At 57.1% G+C, this 17,794-nt stretch overlaps 2 protein-coding genes across 3 annotated transcripts; both read right to left on the bottom strand.

Moving 5' to 3' along the window:
• Positions 1-1,385: 1,385 nt before the first annotated feature.
• NDUFAB1 (NADH:ubiquinone oxidoreductase subunit AB1) lies at positions 1,386-4,589 on the bottom strand. The gene is made up of 5 exons (XM_020804821.3): positions 4,351-4,589; positions 3,451-3,570; positions 2,783-2,870; positions 2,229-2,338; positions 1,386-1,538 (listed from the first exon to the last, which is right to left on the bottom strand). Exons 1-4 carry the CDS (start codon positions 4,534-4,536, stop codon positions 2,247-2,249), a joined length of 486 nt encoding a protein of 161 aa, XP_020660480.3. The 5' UTR covers positions 4,537-4,589; the 3' UTR covers positions 1,386-1,538; positions 2,229-2,246.
• Positions 4,590-5,261: 672 nt separating this feature from the next.
• Positions 5,262-17,761, bottom strand: PALB2 (partner and localizer of BRCA2). 2 transcript variants are annotated; one of them, XM_072982893.2, is made up of 13 exons: positions 17,602-17,754; positions 16,278-16,337; positions 16,040-16,139; positions 13,957-15,573; positions 12,517-13,265; positions 11,932-12,015; positions 10,815-10,967; positions 9,892-9,977; positions 9,078-9,239; positions 8,493-8,609; positions 7,959-8,046; positions 7,266-7,414; positions 5,262-5,878 (listed from the first exon to the last, which is right to left on the bottom strand). In XM_072982893.2, the coding sequence occupies exons 1-13, from the start codon at positions 17,647-17,649 to the stop codon at positions 5,650-5,652; spliced, it is 3,642 nt and encodes a 1,213-aa protein (XP_072838994.2). In that variant the 5' UTR covers positions 17,650-17,754; the 3' UTR covers positions 5,262-5,649. The 2 variants fall into 2 exon arrangements, with proteins under 2 accessions (XP_072838994.2, XP_072838996.2); XM_072982895.2 differs by lacking the exons at positions 5,262-5,878; positions 7,266-7,414; positions 7,959-8,046; positions 8,493-8,609 and having other exon boundaries at positions 9,078-9,306; positions 17,602-17,761.
• Positions 17,762-17,794: the final 33 nt, after the last annotated feature.

Here is a 17,794-nt window from a genome sequence, read left to right as displayed (position 1 = left end):
GCAGAACGAGAGCTGGCGGAGCGCGTGCAGAGTGCCGCCCCCGGCCCGAGGCTCCCTCCAGCCTCCCCGGCCGAGGGAGGGAAGGGACGCCCGGCCTCCTCTGCCCGCCCCCCCCCGCTAGCACCACCGGGAGGGGGTGGGGTGGGGTGGGGGTACGGCACCGCCAAAAGCCTTGCAAACGGCCCCCCCCCCCGCGCGCGGAGCCTACCTGGCGGAGCCCCTCCAAGGCCGGCCCCCCAAGCAGCAGGCGGCGGTCTGGGGAGGGCCCCGGCCCGTCCTCCCCGGCGCGCGCCCTGGCCTGGGAAGGGCAGGTGTGCCCCATCAGCCATCAGGGCGGGGCTGCACCTGGGGAGGGGCCGCCCCTCCCGCCCTCCCCCTGCCCTGGCCCCTCATGCGGAGGGGAGCTGGAGGGCCAGCCGGCCAGCCCCGCAGAAGCCCCCTCCCTGGAGGAATCCTGCCCTGGAGAGCGGCAAGAGGTCCTCCTCCTTCCGGCATCTTCCAGTCCCAGGAAAAGGCGGCTTTTGCCCCTGAAGGAAGGGCAGAAGCACTCCTGGGGCCTGGTCCTCAGCCACCTACAATCCAGGAGGAGGCCCAGGAGGCGAAATGGCCCTCTTCCCCCCCCCCCATTCTAACCCCATAGCCTTACCCCTTGAGAGTGTGCAGACCCAGGGCAATGCAACAGGCAGAGTGTCAGGCCAGGAACCCCAAGACCTGGGTTCAAACCCCCGATCAGGGGTCTCAAATACCCTCTCAGGGGCCCCATCATGATGCCTTGCAAGTAACAGAATTACCTCTAAATAGTTACTTTTTTCGAGTAACAAGGGAACAACCTAGTTACACTTCAAAAGTAATGCAAGGAGCAAGAACCAAATTGCTTTATTTGTGCTAAGGAGTAACACCGTCATCTTCAGATGTAACTCCTAAAAAGGGCATTGACAGGCATTTTGACAAGGTTTTTGCAAAACAGGTTTGAAAAAAACGAAAGCCTGGGAAAGGACGTGCGGCAGAGCAAGGGGCGCTGGCAGTCGTTCTCCCTCCGTGTTTAACAAGAACCAGCCCCACGACAAGCAGGAACTGGAAGGGGTTTCTTTTAAGAGCAAAACCTCCTAGTTCTGCCCACGATCCGCCACCAGCCACCAGCGTGGAGAGGCTGACGGGAACCTCAAAAACGTCATAGGCAGCCCTGCCCTCGCCCGAGCTCTTCCCACCTGTTGGCGAGGAAACCAGCGCTTCCATGTTGTTCTAGAGGCTGCTGCAGCAGACGGGCCTCGCTCTGCCAGGGCAGAGCCCACCCACCCGTTAGCCCAGCTTGAGGCCAGTGAAGAAGAAGACCCTTTGGGAACTGGGGCGGGAATCGAAGTAAAGGAGTCCACGGGAGCCTTACATTTATTTGGAAGGCCAACATATATTTGTACAACTTTAAATACAGCAGCCAGACGAGCTATTTGCATGGGGGCAGCGAGGTTGCACGCGGGCTTCCTTGCCAACGCCGTCTTCCTGCGTGCGCCACCAAGGCCCTCTGAGCAGAACAGAACCACCTGTGGAAAGCAGGGGTGGGAAGGAAGGAAGGGGTTCGCAAGTTAGAAGCTGCAGGAGACCACCCCGAAACAAGGTCGCCCGGGGAGCTTGAGCAAACAGGGACTGCCCAGAGGTGCTTGGGGGCGGGGGGGGGGGGGCTCGTGAAGGCACTCCACTCTGTTGACCCAAGTTCCTAGGATTGTGCGGGCTGGCTGTGCCTCCTGCTTTACTGGGAACAGCGTGCTGGTTCCAGAACTGTCTCTCCACGGCTGACAGTCGCTTGTCCTTCACCAGATGAGATCCAGATGGCTGAGAGAGAAGGGGAGCGTTCCCCAAGCGTCAGCCTAATCCCCTCCCTGAAGGCAAGGGAGGGGATTCATTCCAGGCTGCCTTCCAGGCAAGTACGCCAACCCAAGCTACCTACAGCGGGAAAAGCACTGCAGCGGAGGCTCCCCTTAGGCCCCAACAGGAGTCAAATCCAGCCACTAAGGAAGCTTTAGGCGCGATCACTCAGCACACAATTTTCAATGGGTGAGAACCAGATCTCTCTGTAGCAACAAAAGCCCCACCAAGAAAACCAAGGCTTCTGCTGCTGTCAGGTTCCCTCGTCCAGGCTCTGGCACCAGATGCCAAGAGCAGCGCATCATGACTGGCGGGATTCACACCCCCAAGAGGGCCGCCCTCTTCTCTCCCCAGTAGTGTCTACTTACTCAGCTTGACAGAATCACTTATTCATATACATCATGCCGATCGGCTACATAATCTACGATCTCTTGAGGACACATCAGCTTCTCTGCTTCATGATCAGGGATTTCAAAACCTGGAAAAGATGCGACCCTTTTAGTCCAGAGGTTATGTTTTACTCAAAAGGGAAGACGCCACATGACAGACCTTAAAAGGCTTTTGGCTCTGATGGAAGGCAACAGTACTGGGAAACAGGACAACCTTGCCAGGGTCCCTGGGGGGCGGGGTGTGTGTGTGTGAAGGGAATGTATGCCTTACAAAACAGTTGTGTCAAGCACACGGCTTGTCATGGGATCCTGCTGGAGTATCAGGAAAAGATGGGGGCGCCAAGGTGAGCATTACAAGGGAAGATGCAAGAATGATCTCATTTGATTCAGATGATTCTGAGTTATGTGTATGAAATCAACCAGGACTAGACAAACCCACCCAGGACTCAAGAACGAGACTACTTAGACCTTGCACGTCACAGACACACCTTGAGATTTTCAATGTACACCAAAGCAGGAGAAAGTCACTTTACCAAATTCGTCTTCCATGGCCATGATGATCTCCACTTGGTCCAAACTATCCAAGCCCAGATCTTTCATAAAGTGGGAATTTACTGTGAGCTAGAAAGGGAAGAGAGATCTCCTTATACTGTAGAACAAGCAGCCTTCAAGAGAAGCAGAGCGTGACTTCAGGAAATGCTAAAGAGTCATTCAAGCGCGGCCGCCCGGCCCCCGCCCCTCCCCCCTGCCAGGGACAGCTCTCTCCCCCTGGGCAAGAGAGGCACAGACAGAGAGAGAGACCAAGGGGGTTCCTTGACCCACTAGCTCCTATTCTCATTCATTCAGCGGAGTGAACAGAAACGACACAACGAAGGTGTCGCTGGCGTTTCAGCCACCGCTGTCACAGGGCCCAGCTGCATTTCCAATACTGCATATCCATCTATTTAAAGTGAAAGCTGGCCTCCTGCTCTTTGTTTCGTCTGTTTCTTATTCCTCTCTAGATGCTCCAGAAACGTGTTAGGCCCAAGAATTAAACACCTCCTCTTTGCCTGCGCTTGCGGCTACAGTGGGAGCCAGAATCCAGGACAATAGAGTTGTACTCAAAGGTTTGGGATCTGCTTTAACACCAAGTTCTTCTGTTTCTAAACCGCACACGCACATGATGCTCCCGAAATCCCAGGAACAGAAAGCCACCGCTTACCTTTTCTGGATCTATCTTATCGTACAATTTCAAAACGTAGAGCACCCGTTCCTTGATGCTATCCAAGCTCAGAGGCTCCCCCGAAGAATGACGAACAAACTGCAGGAAAGTACCAGAGACCTGCGGGAGAAGCAAAGGGACCCTTGGCAGGAGGTGGAAACGTTCCCACCTGAACCTCTTTGTTTTCTACCAAAGCTTTCCCCAAAGGAGGGCCAAGCGGGGGGACCGAAGGGGCATTTGCAGCCTGGACGAAGGAAGCAGCCTCTCCAGGGCAGCCGGGCCCTCAAAGCAAAGGCGCCTCCAGGGAGGGAGGGAGGGAGGGAGGGAGGGAAGGGGCCCCCCACGGCCAGGGGCCCCCTTCTTCTGTCCCTGTGGTGCTGGGGCGCCAGCCAGGGCCTCTCTTGGCAAACAAGCCCTTCCCACCGACAACAGGAGCAGCCCTTCCATCCTCCTCGACAGGAAAGGGCGCTTTCAGGGGGTCCAGCGGGGGCACCCACACATCCCTCCCCAGCTGCATTTGGGGGGGGGGGTCCCTGGTTTTAATCTACTCATTCATTTAGGGGCTTCCACTGGGGGCGAGGAAGGTGGGAAACTGGGGGAGCAGGCGCCTCCCCCTCCGGCCTTTCCCTCCCCCCCCCCCGACCCGACTCTCTTCCTCCTTCCAGGAAGGCCCGAGGAAGCCTGAGCCTCGGCCCCCTCCTCGCCCCCAAAGGAAGCCCCCCCGTGCCTGCCTGCGGGGCTCTGAGGCGGCCCCTTTCAACGGCGGTTTCAGGCGCTCAGCCTCCCGAGGGGCTGCTCCGCCACCGGGGAAGAGGGTGGGGTGGGGGGCGCCTCAGCCTCCTGCTGCGGGGCCGAGCTGCACCGGACGGACTGCCGCCTGCCGCCCTTGTCCTCCCTCACCTGCAGCGGGAGCCTGGAGGGCCCCGGGAACGAGAGCGCCGGCTGCGGGAGGCCGCCCAGGCGAGCCCCGAGGGCGGCGGGGGCGGCGGCGGTGCTGGAGGCGGGGGCTCGCGGGAGGCTGAGCGGGGCGGCGCGCGGCCACCGCCGGAGGCAGGCGGAGGAGAAGGAGAGGACACGGGCCGCCATCTTGACACCGCGCGTGCGCCTGCGCAAGCCCCACAAGCCCCTGCGCCGCCGCGCGCGAGTGTGTGTGTGCGCGCGCGCTGGGGAGGGCTCCCGGCATGCAGCGCGGCGTATTTGCATGCACGCGACTCGGACCCCGCCCCCTCCGGCGGACAGGCAGGGCATGGCTCCGCCCCCTCGGGCGGGATTTCCGAAAAGGCGGCGGTCGGGGCGGGGCTCGCCTTTCGCCCCACGTGACCTGCGGAGGAGTTCTGCGGGGCCCCGAAGCTTGCACTCTTTTGCGGAATATTAGCCTCTATCATCATTATCAGAGCAAAAGCCTTGTCGCTCTGTAAAAACGAAGAGCTTAATTTTATTTATTTATTTATTTTACTTTCACTGAGAGATCTTTATTTCACTGCCTTTCAGGAGCCACAAGATTATCTCTTGCACTCCAACAGCCCAGCCTAGATGCTCTCTGGCAGGTCAGAGGGAACAGATTTGGGGGGGGGGGGGGGGAGACATTGCCTGGCAGAAAGGGCCGGGCCCTTTCCGAAAACATTCTCGCCCTAATGTTGTGGCGCTTCTATGAAACCCAGTCATCCTTCTGTGAACCTCAATGCAAGCTAAAGGCGGGGGGGGGGGGGGAGGGGGGGAGAGAGAAAGGTAGTGTGTGTAGGAGGACAGTCTGAAAACAAAATCTGCCCTCTTCATTCTTCCCTGACACAAAAGACACAGCTGGAAAGATGTACTTTCAAAAGGCAGTTTTAATTGTACACCAAAAATAGACCAGATAAAGTATTTTTTTAAAAATAGCTGTAAGGCACAAATCCTGATAACAAAGTGCATTTAGCAACCAAACCAGGCACTCTGTTATAACTGTGCTCTCTGCACGACCCACGTTAACTCTGGGGAAACATTCTAGGTGGATCGTGCCCAGGACCGGTTTCTTGGATCAGCTGGTCAAAGCCAGCAGAAACGGGACCGAGACGCCTCCTACCACGAGTTCATGGCACGGGCAGAACGGATCTCTTCTGGAAAGCCTTGTCTCCTAGAGGAACCTCGGGTCTAGCGCCCGCGAGGTCTGCCGGTGCAGGAAACCCCATCCAGGCAACTTCCCTTGATGGAGCGAGTCTTTCAAGCCGAGTGCAGGCTTGCTGTGTAACTATAAATGCAGACGCTGCCGTTGTCTTGCCCGGCCAGCAAACAAGCCTCGGTCGCTGACCACCTGACCAGAGACCACTGCCCTTCAGGGCTGGGGGGCAGGAGAGCCGTGCACTGCCCGAGAAACAGATCCCACACAGCAATGGATCCTGACGTCAGCACAGCGGCTGCAGAGGCGCCCCTCACGTCACCTTCCAGATATCTAGTAGTATGGAAAAAAACACGGTCGTCATCATCATCACCACCATCCGTCAAAGCCTGCCTTCCCAGAGCTACAGAGGGACATAACTAAACAGAGAGAGAGAGAGAGAGAGAGAGAGAGAGAGGCTAAAATACAGATCCTTAATTAATCTGCACTCTTTGATCATCTCAGGGAGGACCGCCAACAAGCCTGGCCTCCTTCCCGTCCAAGGCGATGCCAGTCTCTCTCTCTCTCTCTCTCTGGGTCCTGCAGGGCAGGTGATCCTTCTCTGGCCACCCATCCACTCCTACACTGGGGTCACAGAACACACCAGTTTTTACTGTCTCTCTGCTTTCTTGGTTTAAAACAAGGCGGCCAAAAAATATTGACAAAATCATGCAACTCGCTCTTGTTCGGGCCAGTCTGAAAGCTGGGTTGTGCATGGCCAGGGGAGGGGACGCCCCTTCTGGGCAGTTTAACAGGGCTATCCCAGAACGGTGGCCCAGGACATGAAAAGGCTTTTCCCCTGAGCTCAAACTCACGGGCACCAAGTCCCCGGCCGAAACACTTGAGGCAAGCCCCTCTCTGCCAGGAACAAGCCCGGATCCGTGGCTCCTGTATATGGAGCGGGTGGTTCTCTGAAGGTAGACAAGTCTCACCCAAACATGCTTCAAAAGCGAGGAGTGAGGCATGTCTCCCCTTTTTCATTCGGGAGAAAAGCCGCCGCCGCCCCCTGCTGCCACCACACCTGTTCTCTCAGAAACTTTGACTCAGCCCACCAGGTGCCTTGCAGCCCCTCCGATCAGGTCAAAGGGTTGAGCCTGGCTTCTCTTGGAGAGAACCTCCAGCCACAAGATGCTAACAGCGTGGAGGTCCTGGCTGAGAGAACGCTCTCATCGCTGGGCGTTGAATGGGGAGGCTTCATGCCACAGATCCGCCTTCAAAATCTCAAGCAGCTCCCTGTCATCCCATTTTAAAAGGGCGACTAGAAATTCAAAATTCTTCGGGACTCTGAGGAAATGAAGCTGCTTCAACAACAAGAGCTGGCTGTTCCGGGAGCAGAACGTTTGCAAAGGAGCAGAGGAAAGAAAGGGCCCTGCGCCCACATGATAAAACCCACCCCAACACACGAGGCGAGCCTTTGCCAGGAACGTGGGTCATGGCCTTGTCTGGCAGGCAGGAAAGGAAGCTGCTCTCCCGACCAGTCCAGGAAGGCTTGGTGCTGAAATCACAAACAGGCTCAGTCCCAGCCCCCCTTGACACTGAAGTGTCAGCAGGAATGCTCTATGGTAGAAGGGAGGGGGTGAAGGAGAGTGCGTGCCTAGCTTGCAGGATACTCCTGATCTCTTTCTCTCTCACGCACACACACACGCATCACAATAACACACTCCCCCAAACCACAACTCACCTTCCCCCAGTGCCCGGCGGAAGGGATAAGGCCATCACTCCTAAGCTCCTGGCTGTTTTGGGATTGAGGGCAACTAACCGGAAGGCAGGCCTCCCACAGGACTTGCTCTCTTTGGAGTGCGGATGACTTACAACCACAAAGAGGAGACCCTGCATGCAAGGAAGGAAGGAAGGAAGGGGCACGTCAACAGAATTGTCAGTAGGCATGGGTGGGGGTGGGACACCAGCCATCCTGCAGCTCAGGAAAGCCGTTCCCGGGTTTCTACTCTCGACGCCCCATCGCCAGGGCCCCAAACCCTGAAATCTGAAAGGAATGTTAAACTCGGTCACAAAGCTGACTAGAAATGGAACTGGTGCTGAAACCGCAGACCCCAAAATATACGAATCTGACTCTCAGAAACCAGTCAAAAATGGCACACTTCCAGAAAAATACTCAGGTTTGGCCACTCTGACTGCCGTGGGATGCAGGTGGCAAGGGGAGCACCTTAAGGAGGCAGAAACCACAGCCGCCACTCCTCCTGGTCAAAAAACGGGGGGGGGGGCTTGAACAAATAGCAAACACCAATAGAAAGGGGCAAATGCTCCAGGTGCAGCTTGAGTCTTGGATGCTCCTCTGAGAAACCTGACCTCTTTTCCCTGATCCCAACAGACTGCTTTTCATAGTTCGCACAGAACTCTGCTTCCCAACACCTACCGAGTCCGAGTAGGCCCTGGGGCAGAGAGTCGCTGGGTAGGAGTAACCCACCGGGATCCTTCTCAGCAGCTGGCCGGAGGTCACGTTCCTGCACAAGATGAAAACACAGGTCACTGCTTCTGTGGCTGAAGGCAGGAAGAAATGTTAAACCCCTGACTCCCTCTGTGATGCTGTGAGCGGCCAGCAGGAGGCAGCCCATCTGCGAGAACAGGGAGTTTGTTTACTTGAGTTGGGGTTGGGTGGGGGAGTCTTTGCCTTCCCAGATTCCCCGACTCTGGAACTCACTCCCCCCCCTTCAAAGTTGTTCTTGGTTCCCACTCATGCTGCTTTCGGTAGAGAGCCTAAAAGCTCAAAAGAGGCTTTCAAAAACCCTTATTGTGATGTTTGTAACCATCTTGTTGAATCTTTTTTCCGTTTGTTTTTAACTTGATGTTTACAAACCGTCTGGAGCGCTGTTTTGTAACAGAAAGGCAAAGCAGCAACATAGTAAGCAAACAAATCAAGCGAGAAACCAGGTCGCGGAGGGATGCTCACCAGACCACAACAGAGTTCACGGCTGTCATGCCAACCAAAGCCTCCTCCATCCCGTCCACTTCAGCAAAAGCCTTCAGGGTCTCTTCGGGAGCCATCAAGGCCCGCCTGTCCCGGCTCCTGCAAAGGAAACCAACAGCCACAGGGCCGTTCGCCGAGAGATTTCCTTTTTTCAACTGCAGCGACTCCGAGACCTGCCCAGCCGGCTCAGCCAAAAAGAGGCGACCCTTCCAAGCGCCCATTAAAATACGCAGCACCATTGCAGGCCACGAACACCCACGGGCCTGCCATTTCTGCAGCTGGAACCAACGGCTCCTTTGCCACGGTAGGCGAGGTGGGGCTGGGAGAAGCGGGGGCCCATTCGCTCCCCGAGGCTGCTTTCCTGGGCCTCGGCCTGCCTGCACACCCCTTTTTTTCTGCAGAGAGAGTTGAGAGGATTCCTACACAACTGACTTGCCAGCAAAATGCTTTCCTGTCTCCCGCCATGTTCCGGGAAGACCCCTCTATTTCTTAGTCCCCTTTCGGAAACGGCAGCCTTCCCAAGGCACCTTGATGACCCGAACCGCCCGGCCTTGCCCTCTTCCTCACCTCCCTGCCTCGGAGAAGGACGTGACTTCCACCTCTTGGTCCTGGAGTGAGCCACAGCTGGTGACCAGCCTTCTGCCCTGAAGTCCAAGAAGAGCTTTCACGTCTCCCGCTTTGGCCAGCGATTGCTCAAAGCGTCCAGCCTCTGAAGAAGGAAGCAAGAATCTACAAAGAGAGGTGCCTCGTCAGCCTCTCACTCTCACCCAAAGTAGATTTACTTGGAATCAAGTCCCTGTGGGGAGGAGGAGAGTGAGGCTAACCGGAACGGACAGGCAAAGGAGCTGCTGTCTTACGATATAAGAAAAACAGGGCTCTGCACACAGTTTCAGCTCTTTCCCCCCTCTCAGAAGAGGAACCGTGAACTTGTAAACCTACTACGCTGGCCTCTGCGCTTGTCAGAGAGAGGTGTTAACGTTATGCATCTGCAGAAGACAATCAGGAACCATCCTGGCCCGTGTGGTCCTTGACTTGAGGGGCCACTTCAAGTAAGCCCCTCTGTGCTGTTTTCTGCTGGAGATGCCTGCTGAGTAGCACAGAAGACAGCTTGCCGAGTTCCTGACAGCTCAAAAGGATCGTGTCACCTGCAATGTGGTGCTTCATGCCTTCCCTTTTTTTCTCATGGTGCTGAAAAATAGCCACCGAGACCAATCATCAGCTCGGTCTCAAGGAAGGAATCCTGGCCAAAGGGGAGCGGCTGGGCTTAGCCTGAAACTGGGCAAAGGTGTTTTCACAGAATCATTGAGGACAACTACGCTGCTGAAGGAAAGGCCGCCTGAAGCTCTGAAGACGTTCCTCTCTCCAACCAAGCCCAACTGACCTTAGTTCTTCCACCTCCAGGCGGCCCAAGGCCACGCAGACAAAGCCGCAGGCTCCCGGCAGGGGAATGATCCGAAGGACCGGAACCTGGAAAAGCAGCGCAGCAGAAGTCACCTCGGCTTCCACCCCCGGCTGTGTTCCCCTACCTCGCAGTCTGCAGAGCAGCACGGGGGACGTCGCCCTGCTCCCCTGCCTGAGGACTCCATGAACACCCCTGGGAAGACCTGGTTCACTCTTGGCAGGTGTCAACTGGCACACCTCCGCAAACGTTGGCACAGCCGGACAAGCAAAGGGCCTGGGCCACAAGGCAAAGCCAGGGCACAGCCTGCCTGCCTGCCCAGAGGGGGAGAGAAGGGAGGGGACAAAGAGGTTGGGACGCTTATGCTGGGGTGAGCAAAGGGAAGACGCCAGGCAGCCGTGGACTCCTCCCCAGGCCCCCTTCTGTCCCCACCCTCTGACCGCCCCCACCCCTTCAGGCAAAAAGGAAAAGGGCAGCATCTGGGAAAACTTGTACCCTCTGACGCCCCGAAGACCCTCGAACATCTGAAACTGTCTGCTTTCAACGTTTGGCATTTCTGGGGCACTTGGGCCACTCAGGTGGGCCCCGTCCTGCCTTTGCATACATAAAACACAACTCAGAGGGTGGCAGGATTGTCAGTTCCCCGGGATCCCCCCCCCAAACCTTCTCAGAAGATCATTGGGGTGCCGATGTGTGTTTGTGTGTCTGTGACTTGGAAGGGTAACAGCCCAGGGCTCCCTCTGTGCTCGGCGCCCCAGCCTCCTCCCCGTCCGCCCACTCCGACTTCCTAGGTTCCTGCTTCCTTCCCACCGACAGCAGCAGGAAAAGTGGCGGCAACCAGCAGATGCTCTCCCCCCACTCCCCTCCCAATTCCTTGCCGGGGCAGAAGAAGCCTCTCCTCCTACCTTGGCAGAATGCCAGGTGCAGGCAGCCTCCCAGTGGTCAGGATCCAAGTGTTTCCAGAGAGTCACCGTCCTCTCAGTCGCTGTCACCAGACACAGCTCCGCCGCTTCCCACTCCACGGTGCTCACATCCACCAAGCAGGACCCGGAGAAGCTCTGAGCAAAACAAGAAGGGTATGGTGGTGGGATTACCACCAAGGTCGACGGGTAATCCCTCGGGGGTCAGCAGCAAGCACGAGGGCAGAGGCTTCACCCTTCTTTCTCCCCCTGCAAACCACACAGGGAAAGGGGAGCCCCCCCCCCACGCATCCCCCATCCCGTTCCCCAGACCAGCAGGCCTTCCAAGGGAGACCAAGGGTCTAGCCAGCAAGATCCTGGACCGCCTTTGTGCCGCGTGCCTGGACCTTCCTCCCAGACACACCGCAAGGGAGACGTGATGCTGGGGCATAACCTGGCTAAAGGTCTTCCCTTTCATGGCAGAGGAACCCTTGCCAACCAGGTCCAAAATGCAGCGACCTCTAGGCCTAGGTGGTGCCCATTTCATTCTTGCCTTCTGCTCACCCTCCGGAGTCTCCTTTCTCCTCTCTCATCCCCGGACTTATGCCTGAATTTAGACTGCAAATGCCCCGGCGGGGAACAATTTGTCTCTACCACGGCAGACCCTGGCGGTAATCCCACAGTAAGAGGAGACTAGGTTTGGGGACCAACGTACATGCTCAGGGACACGTATACCACGACTCCTAACTCCTCTGGGGTTACGCCTAGCTCCAGGGCAGCCCTAATGCCTGCAGAAGGAGGGCTAATTGCCTGTCTTCAGCCTAAGACTGGGGAACGGGTTGAAAGGCAGCAGCCCCCTTCTTAGAAGCAAGAGCCTGGAAAAACAGATGCTCTCACCTACAGTTCCCAAAATCTCCCAACCACGGTGGCTAAACAGACCCAGTTTTCCAAGCTCCAACCAAAGTGTGCTGCACTGTCTTAGGCCGTGTAGCAGCCACCATTTTCCTTTTCGCAATTCCTCCGCAGTCGAGGTGGGAACCAGGTTTGATAAAATAACCGCAGCAGGCGGGCCCTCTCCTCCTCCATCCCTCTGCTTTTCCGGTCAAGAGCTCATTCTTCTAACCTGCAGTTTCGAAGTCATCTGCAAGCGCCCCTCGCTCCGGCAATCATCCAGGGCTTCTACTGGGCCCTTTGCCGTTGTTTCTTTCTGTGGAAAAAAAAAAGATGAAAAAAGGGAAGCGAGAAGTTGTACTGGTGCTGTTTGTGTCACCAGTTCCAGAAGGGTGACTGTAGACGCAACCTTCTCTACAAATGCTGAAGACCTGCAAGATTTACTGGCATGTAAGGCGGCTGCGGAACAGGGTTCACAGAGACGGAGGTGCAAACACCCACAGCACAGGGCGGCACAGAAGGCATGAAGGAAGGGCAGAGCAGGCTAACAGGGGCTTGGAGGACAGCAGGGTGGAAGAGGCCAAGGCTGGAGGGAAAGGATAGAGAGAGGACTCATGCAGAGGGTGGAAGGCGAAGCCAGAAAAGAGAAGCCGTGGCAAACTCAAAAGGGCTCCACGCGGAGGAGTTTTTGAGGCCATAGCAAACGAAAGGAAAACCCTTGGAAGCTCAGCGTCCCCTCTGCCCACCCCCACTGGGTCCTCCCGATGTTGGGCTGAAGCAACAAACGGAGGGTGTGTCCCCGCCAACCCCTTTTTACCTGTTCGGAGGTGTCCCTGTTATGGTGCAGAGACTCTGCGGCTGGGGACTGCCGTTCCTCAAGGCTCGGCGCTTCCCCTTCAGGCCCCCGGCTGGGTTTGCCTTGACTCTGGGACCGGGGTCTCCTTGTGCCACTTCCTGGCGGAGACGAGGCCTCCCCAAGAGGTCCCGTCTCTCTCGCTGCGTTGGGCGTCCCTTGTGAAGGAGCAACACTCAATGTCTGGGACAAGATCTGGCTCGGGGGCAACGCCTGGGAGGCTGGGGTGGCCCCCACCAGAGGGAAAGCTGGGGTCAGCAGCTGGGACTCCCGTGGGCAGCTCCCGCCCTCCAAGGCCGGAGAGAGGAGCCACTCGCTCGAGGGGAAGCCTTTCCCAAGCAAGCCTGGGGGGAGCCAGCGGGGCGAAGAAGGCTCTTTCCCGGCAGGCATGGGACCACCACTGGAGTCCTCTCTCCCAGTTGCACCGGGTTCAGGACCGGTCCTGCCATCACACGGAGGGGCCCCGGGCGATTCTGCAGCATCAGGAGCCTCCAGGGACGTTGCAGGAGAGGGTTTGCATTTTTCCAGTTTCAGGAGGCCAAATTCCTCTTCCGGGAGGCAGAATTCTTGGACGTTGAGCCTTGAAGGCAGCCTCTTGAAAAGGGATCCCTCCTCCTCCTCCTCCTCCTCCTTTCTGGGAGAGGTGGATGCTGAAGCCCCAAAATCAGACTCAAAGAGGGAGGGAGACCTCTGAGGTCGACGTCCTCTTCCCCCTGCAAACACAAAAGAGAAAGGACCAAATGGCGCTCCCGAAAGGACAGCCGGAATTCTCTTACTTGGGCCTGGAAGGAGCAAAGGGTTCAGGCTCTCCTCCCCCCCGCCTCCCCCCCCCCATCTAAAGGAGGGCAACAGGACGAGCGTCCCAACCTCTGCCCTTCCACGCCTTCGCTCAGAGGGAGGGGTTCATCCACAGACGGTCCATCAAAGGAAAGAAGAAATTCTGCCTCCAATGGGGAGCCCAGTCCTTCTCCAGGTAGGAGGCTGCCCCCACGCAGGCCTTTCCCGGCTCTCTCTTTTTGCTGGCCAAAGGAGGGCAAGAAGGCAAGAGGAGCACGGATCAACCCCCCCCCCCCAAAAAAACCTGGTCCCTGCCCCATGCTAAGCAAATCCCACTCTCCGACAGCTGGATTCTCTCAGGGGGCTGTTTTTAGGGTAAGGGTGGGCACAGGCTGTTCCCCCCCCCATACGTTGCCGGAGCAGAGCTCCTATGGCCTGTAGCCAGCAGGGCTCGTTGGGGGGGGGGGTCGTCTCATAGTCGCAGTCCCACCATATCGGAGGCATGCAAGCTGCTCGCCCAGCTATGTGGGGCAAAAGCAGGCGGCCACGCTGAGTGCTGCCCTCCAGAGTGACACAGGTTCCCACACCCCGAGGTGGGGCTGTTGCTGCTGCTGCTGCTCTCTTTACCGTCCAGGGAGGCCTCGGGTGACTCATCAGGAGGCGAAGCTGCTTCACCCGGCTCAGGGCCGGGCCAGCCCAGGTTCCCATCCTGTTCAGGCAGCTGACTTTCAAAAAGGCACAGCGTGCTATTCCCATTGCTAGCAGGGAGGCCCGAGGCAGCCTCCGGCACAGAGGAGCTCAGGGCGGCTTCTGACGCTGCCTCGAGGCCTCGGCGGGCACGGCACCGAGGCGCAGCCGGTCCTCTCCTGGCTCTCCTCTTCAATTCCACATTCAGTTGGAAGGCTGCCGCCCTGCCTTCACCACAAGAGCCTTCTTTCCCTCTGGGAGGAAGACCACCGGCCGCCTCAGGAAGCGTGACCTCCAACAGGTCTTGCGAGGTGCAGGATGAGGCCCCGCGGCCCAGCCTCCCCCTTCCCCTGGGTGGCAGGATCTCCTCGCTCTCAGCCAGGCAGCTGCTCCTCCTGGAAACGGCCCCACTCACACGAGAAGGGGAGGCAGGTGGCAAAGGAGAAGCAGTGGCCCCGTGAGCGCCGAGGGCTGGGAGGCCCTCTCCCCTTTCTGCCAACGTCTCCTTGTGAGGAAGTCTCTTCCCTCTCCTGCTTTTCCCCAGCTGACTCTGGATGACGGCCTCCAGGTTCACCTCCCTCTGGCAACTGGACATTCGCCGCGTCGTTCTCACGTAATACTCAACCGGGAACAGGAGCCCCTCCACTACCGTACACGAGCTGAGCACATTCTTCGGGGAAGCGGCCGAAGAATCCCCTTCTAGGAAGAGAGACCCAGCTTCCAGCCGGTCTCCTAAACCCTCGGCGTTTGGTCTGCTGACGGAAGAGTCACCATTACAGCTACCCGAGTTCTCAGCCTCCTGGCACATTCTCTCTTCACCAAGCCACGCGTGGGGGGCAGGCCCCCCGGACACCGCTGAGCCTGCCCAACCTCCTGGATTTTCCTCAACCGCCTGTCCCTGCACCTGTTCCTTTTCCACGAGCGCAGGCTCTTTTCTTGCGTTCCGGAAGTCTGCCTGTGCCACAGCGCCTTCAGCAAAGGCGAGGATGCCTGCCTCACGAGGGTGGTCAGGGGAGGCCCCTCGGCCCGCTTGAGATGAGCGACACGCAAGTGAGTGTGAGAGGCTGGGAAAGATGGTCTCCTGCGAGCACTCTGGCTCTGGCACCACAGGAGTAATGCCACTGCTTCCTCCTTCAGTTGTGGCTGAAAGACACATCTTGCCTGTCTCCAAAGCTTCCTGGCTGCTCCTCCTTCTCTTAAAGACTGGCGACTGTGACCTCCCAACACTGGCTGGCTCCCTCTGAAGTGTTTCAGACCCAGAGGAGGCTTCTCTCTTCTCCAAGGCGAAGGCTGCCCCCCAAGAGGCTCTGGTTTTCCTTCTCGACAGCTGACTCTGCCTTTTGCCAGCGACAGGACGCTCAAGGCTCAAGCAAGGCCTCCCGCAGCCTTCGCTGGCATGTTCAGAACCAGAAGACTGGGGCAAGTCGTGTTCTGGGCCGAAGACCTCGGCCTCCGGCTTGAAGCTGACAGAGGTGGGTTTTGTGGGACTCGCTGATGAACAAGGACCAACCTGGACCTTCCCAGAGGCCTCCTCGTGAGCTGACCGGCCGAGGGGTTCTGCAAAGGGAAAACAAAGAGTAACTTGTTCCTTCTCAAGAAAGCATGTGGAACCTAAAGACATTACACGATGCTACATTATTATTCTTATATAGAATAATGCAAATACAGCTCAACTCTACAGAACAACCTGTTTTCTTTGCTAAAGCAGGGGTGGGTATCTTCAGTGGCTTTACAAACCAATTTCCTCCTTGTGTAGGCCACATGGACCGCTAAAAACGTTGCAGGGGAGGATAGAAGTTGCTATAAGCCTAGTTCCATTTCTGAAAAATGAGAATTATGGAGTATTAAAACACAGGGGAGGCAGGGTTGCAACATATATATTTTAAAGGAGAAGAACTACCTCCAGGGCACCATAGAAAAGAATCAATGTGGCTTTGTAAAGGCGGACGGTTCACACAAGAAACAGGTATCCATGCCAGAAGCACCCAGAAAGACCCCCACATCAGTCGCTCCAAACTATTACCTGTATCATCCTTCTCAGCCTTGCCTTGCAGAAGCAGCAAATTTTGCTCGGCCACTGTTTTCTTGACATAACGTTTTACCTTCTCGGCTCTTTCAGCACGCTGAGAACAGCAAAGGGGGCAAAGAAAACAAATTTGGGGCTTGCATGAAGCACAAGAGCCCGGAAAATACCTTACCTTCCCCCAAAAGGAGAAATCAGCCACACAGAAGCCCCAGACGAGACACAGATATGTACCTACCTTCAATCTGTGGAAGGTCCTAGTGTATTCTCTTTTCAGTAGAGCCAGCTTCTCTTTCAGCTGTAAAAGAAATACAGTATATTACAAGGTGGTGACCACAGCTTACTATAAAAGAAACATGGAACTTGAATGGCAACGTTAGGTAGACTACAAGCCATCTGCTCTTGCGGAGAAGATACCAAAAGACATGAAATATAGCAGCAATGAACTAGAAAAGAGAAAAAATAAAAAATATTTTGGCCTGCTATCCAAACAGTATTAGGGTAGGTCCATCTGGCCTTGACAGGGACCGTGTGGTTTGTCACTACCTCCTCCTTCTCCTCCTCCTCTCTGACCAGCTTCTCTCTGGCTCACAAGAGGGAACGACATGGCTGATTGCCTTTAAGTACAGGCACCTTCCTATGGGAATAAGTGGCCCTTCAAAAATGGGGGTGCCAGCCTGTTTGAACAGAAGTAATCTTGAGCTGTGTTTACGGGCAAAAACAGGCAACCCTGGAAACTGCTTTTAACAGGAGCACGAAGCCAAGCAAAATTCTAGCAGCCGTGTTCTTCTGCACCAACTTCAGCTTGCTGCACCAATTCCAAAGAGACGCGCTAAAGAGGTGGGTTGAAGAAGGAGACTATTTTGGCCAAGGGAGCAGCTACGCCTCTCGAAAGTATGCCCAGGTCTTGAGGCTGCACATCCTGGCGAGAGATGTCGCTCTCTCTCGCAGCTTTCACTGCGACCCACTCAGTGCACCTTTCCAGGCCCGTGCACGACTGCATGGCAGCGGGTTCAAGGCCTCTTGGGCACAGCCTCACTGCGCCAAACCTTGCAAAGAGTTTTCTGGAGAAGACAAAGCGTGCCCTCCGACTTTTCCATGTGACTTTTTCAAGGTTTGGGGGAGGCACACTCCCCCCCCCCGTCACCAAGAGAGGCCAGGTCATATCCTCCAGTCTGAGGGCACCCCAAAGGACTTGCAGGAGGGGCGGCCTCCTGAGCCTGAGGGTCCCTTGACCCCCCACAGCCAAGGGTGAAGCCCACCCTCCTCTCCTCATGGGCTGGCAGGGCCTGGGAGGCAGACTCCTCCTGGAGGCTCCACTCAGAGCCCAGGGGCAATTTGGGCCTCCTCTGCCAAGCAGCCACTTCTTGGCTCCCCCCACCATATTGAAAGCCCCTTGGAAGCCTCTGCCACCCTATCATGTGGCAGGGAGTTCCACAGGCTCGGTTCCCGCCCAGAGGCTGCCAGGGAGCCTTTCCCCCCCCCCCCGCGCCCCGGTCTCTGGCAACCCCGCTCCTTCTCCAGCCCCCCCCAAAAGGGGAGAGGCCGCCGCCCCGCCCCACCTGCGCCTTCTCTTGTGGGGTCAGCGCTCGGTCCCGGGCAGGCTCCATGGCGCCAAAAGCCCGCCGCTCCAGGGCGCATGCGCACCAGCCGCCTCCTTTCGCCGCGGGAGCCTCTGAGCCAGGCGCGGCACCATAGAGAGAAGCGATGGCATGGGTGGGCTAGAGCGGCCCCATCCATTCCGGAGGAGTTTCC

Source organism: Pogona vitticeps, chromosome 13, assembly GCF_051106095.1.
Source record: "Pogona vitticeps strain Pit_001003342236 chromosome 13, PviZW2.1, whole genome shotgun sequence".
NCBI lineage: Eukaryota > Metazoa > Chordata > Lepidosauria > Squamata > Agamidae > Pogona > Pogona vitticeps.
The sequence above is the reverse complement of the archived record's forward strand: the minus strand, read 5'-3'. Positions and strand labels throughout refer to the sequence as shown.

Coding starts and splice junctions, on each gene's coding strand:
- NDUFAB1 (XM_020804821.3), bottom strand. CDS start 4,536: ATGGCGGCCCGTGTCCTCTCCTTCTCCTCCGCCTGCCTCCGGCGGTGG. Junction 3,571..4,350: donor CCTCCAGGCTCCCGCTGCAG/GTGAGGGAGGAC, acceptor CTTCTCCCGCAG/GTCTCTGGTACTTTCCTGCA. Junction 2,871..3,450: donor ATAAGATAGATCCAGAAAAG/GTAAGCGGTGGC, acceptor TTCCCTTTCTAG/CTCACAGTAAATTCCCACTT.
- PALB2 (XM_072982893.2), bottom strand. CDS start 17,649: ATGGAGCCTGCCCGGGACCGAGCGCTGACCCCACAAGAGAAGGCGCAG. Junction 13,266..13,956: donor ACCCGAGGCCTCCCTGGACG/GTAAAGAGAGCA, acceptor TTGTGTTTGCAG/GGGGAAGAGGACGTCGACCT. Junction 8,610..9,077: donor TCCTTCTCCGAGGCAGGGAG/GTGAGGAAGAGG, acceptor TTTCCTTTGCAG/GAGCCGGGACAGGCGGGCCT.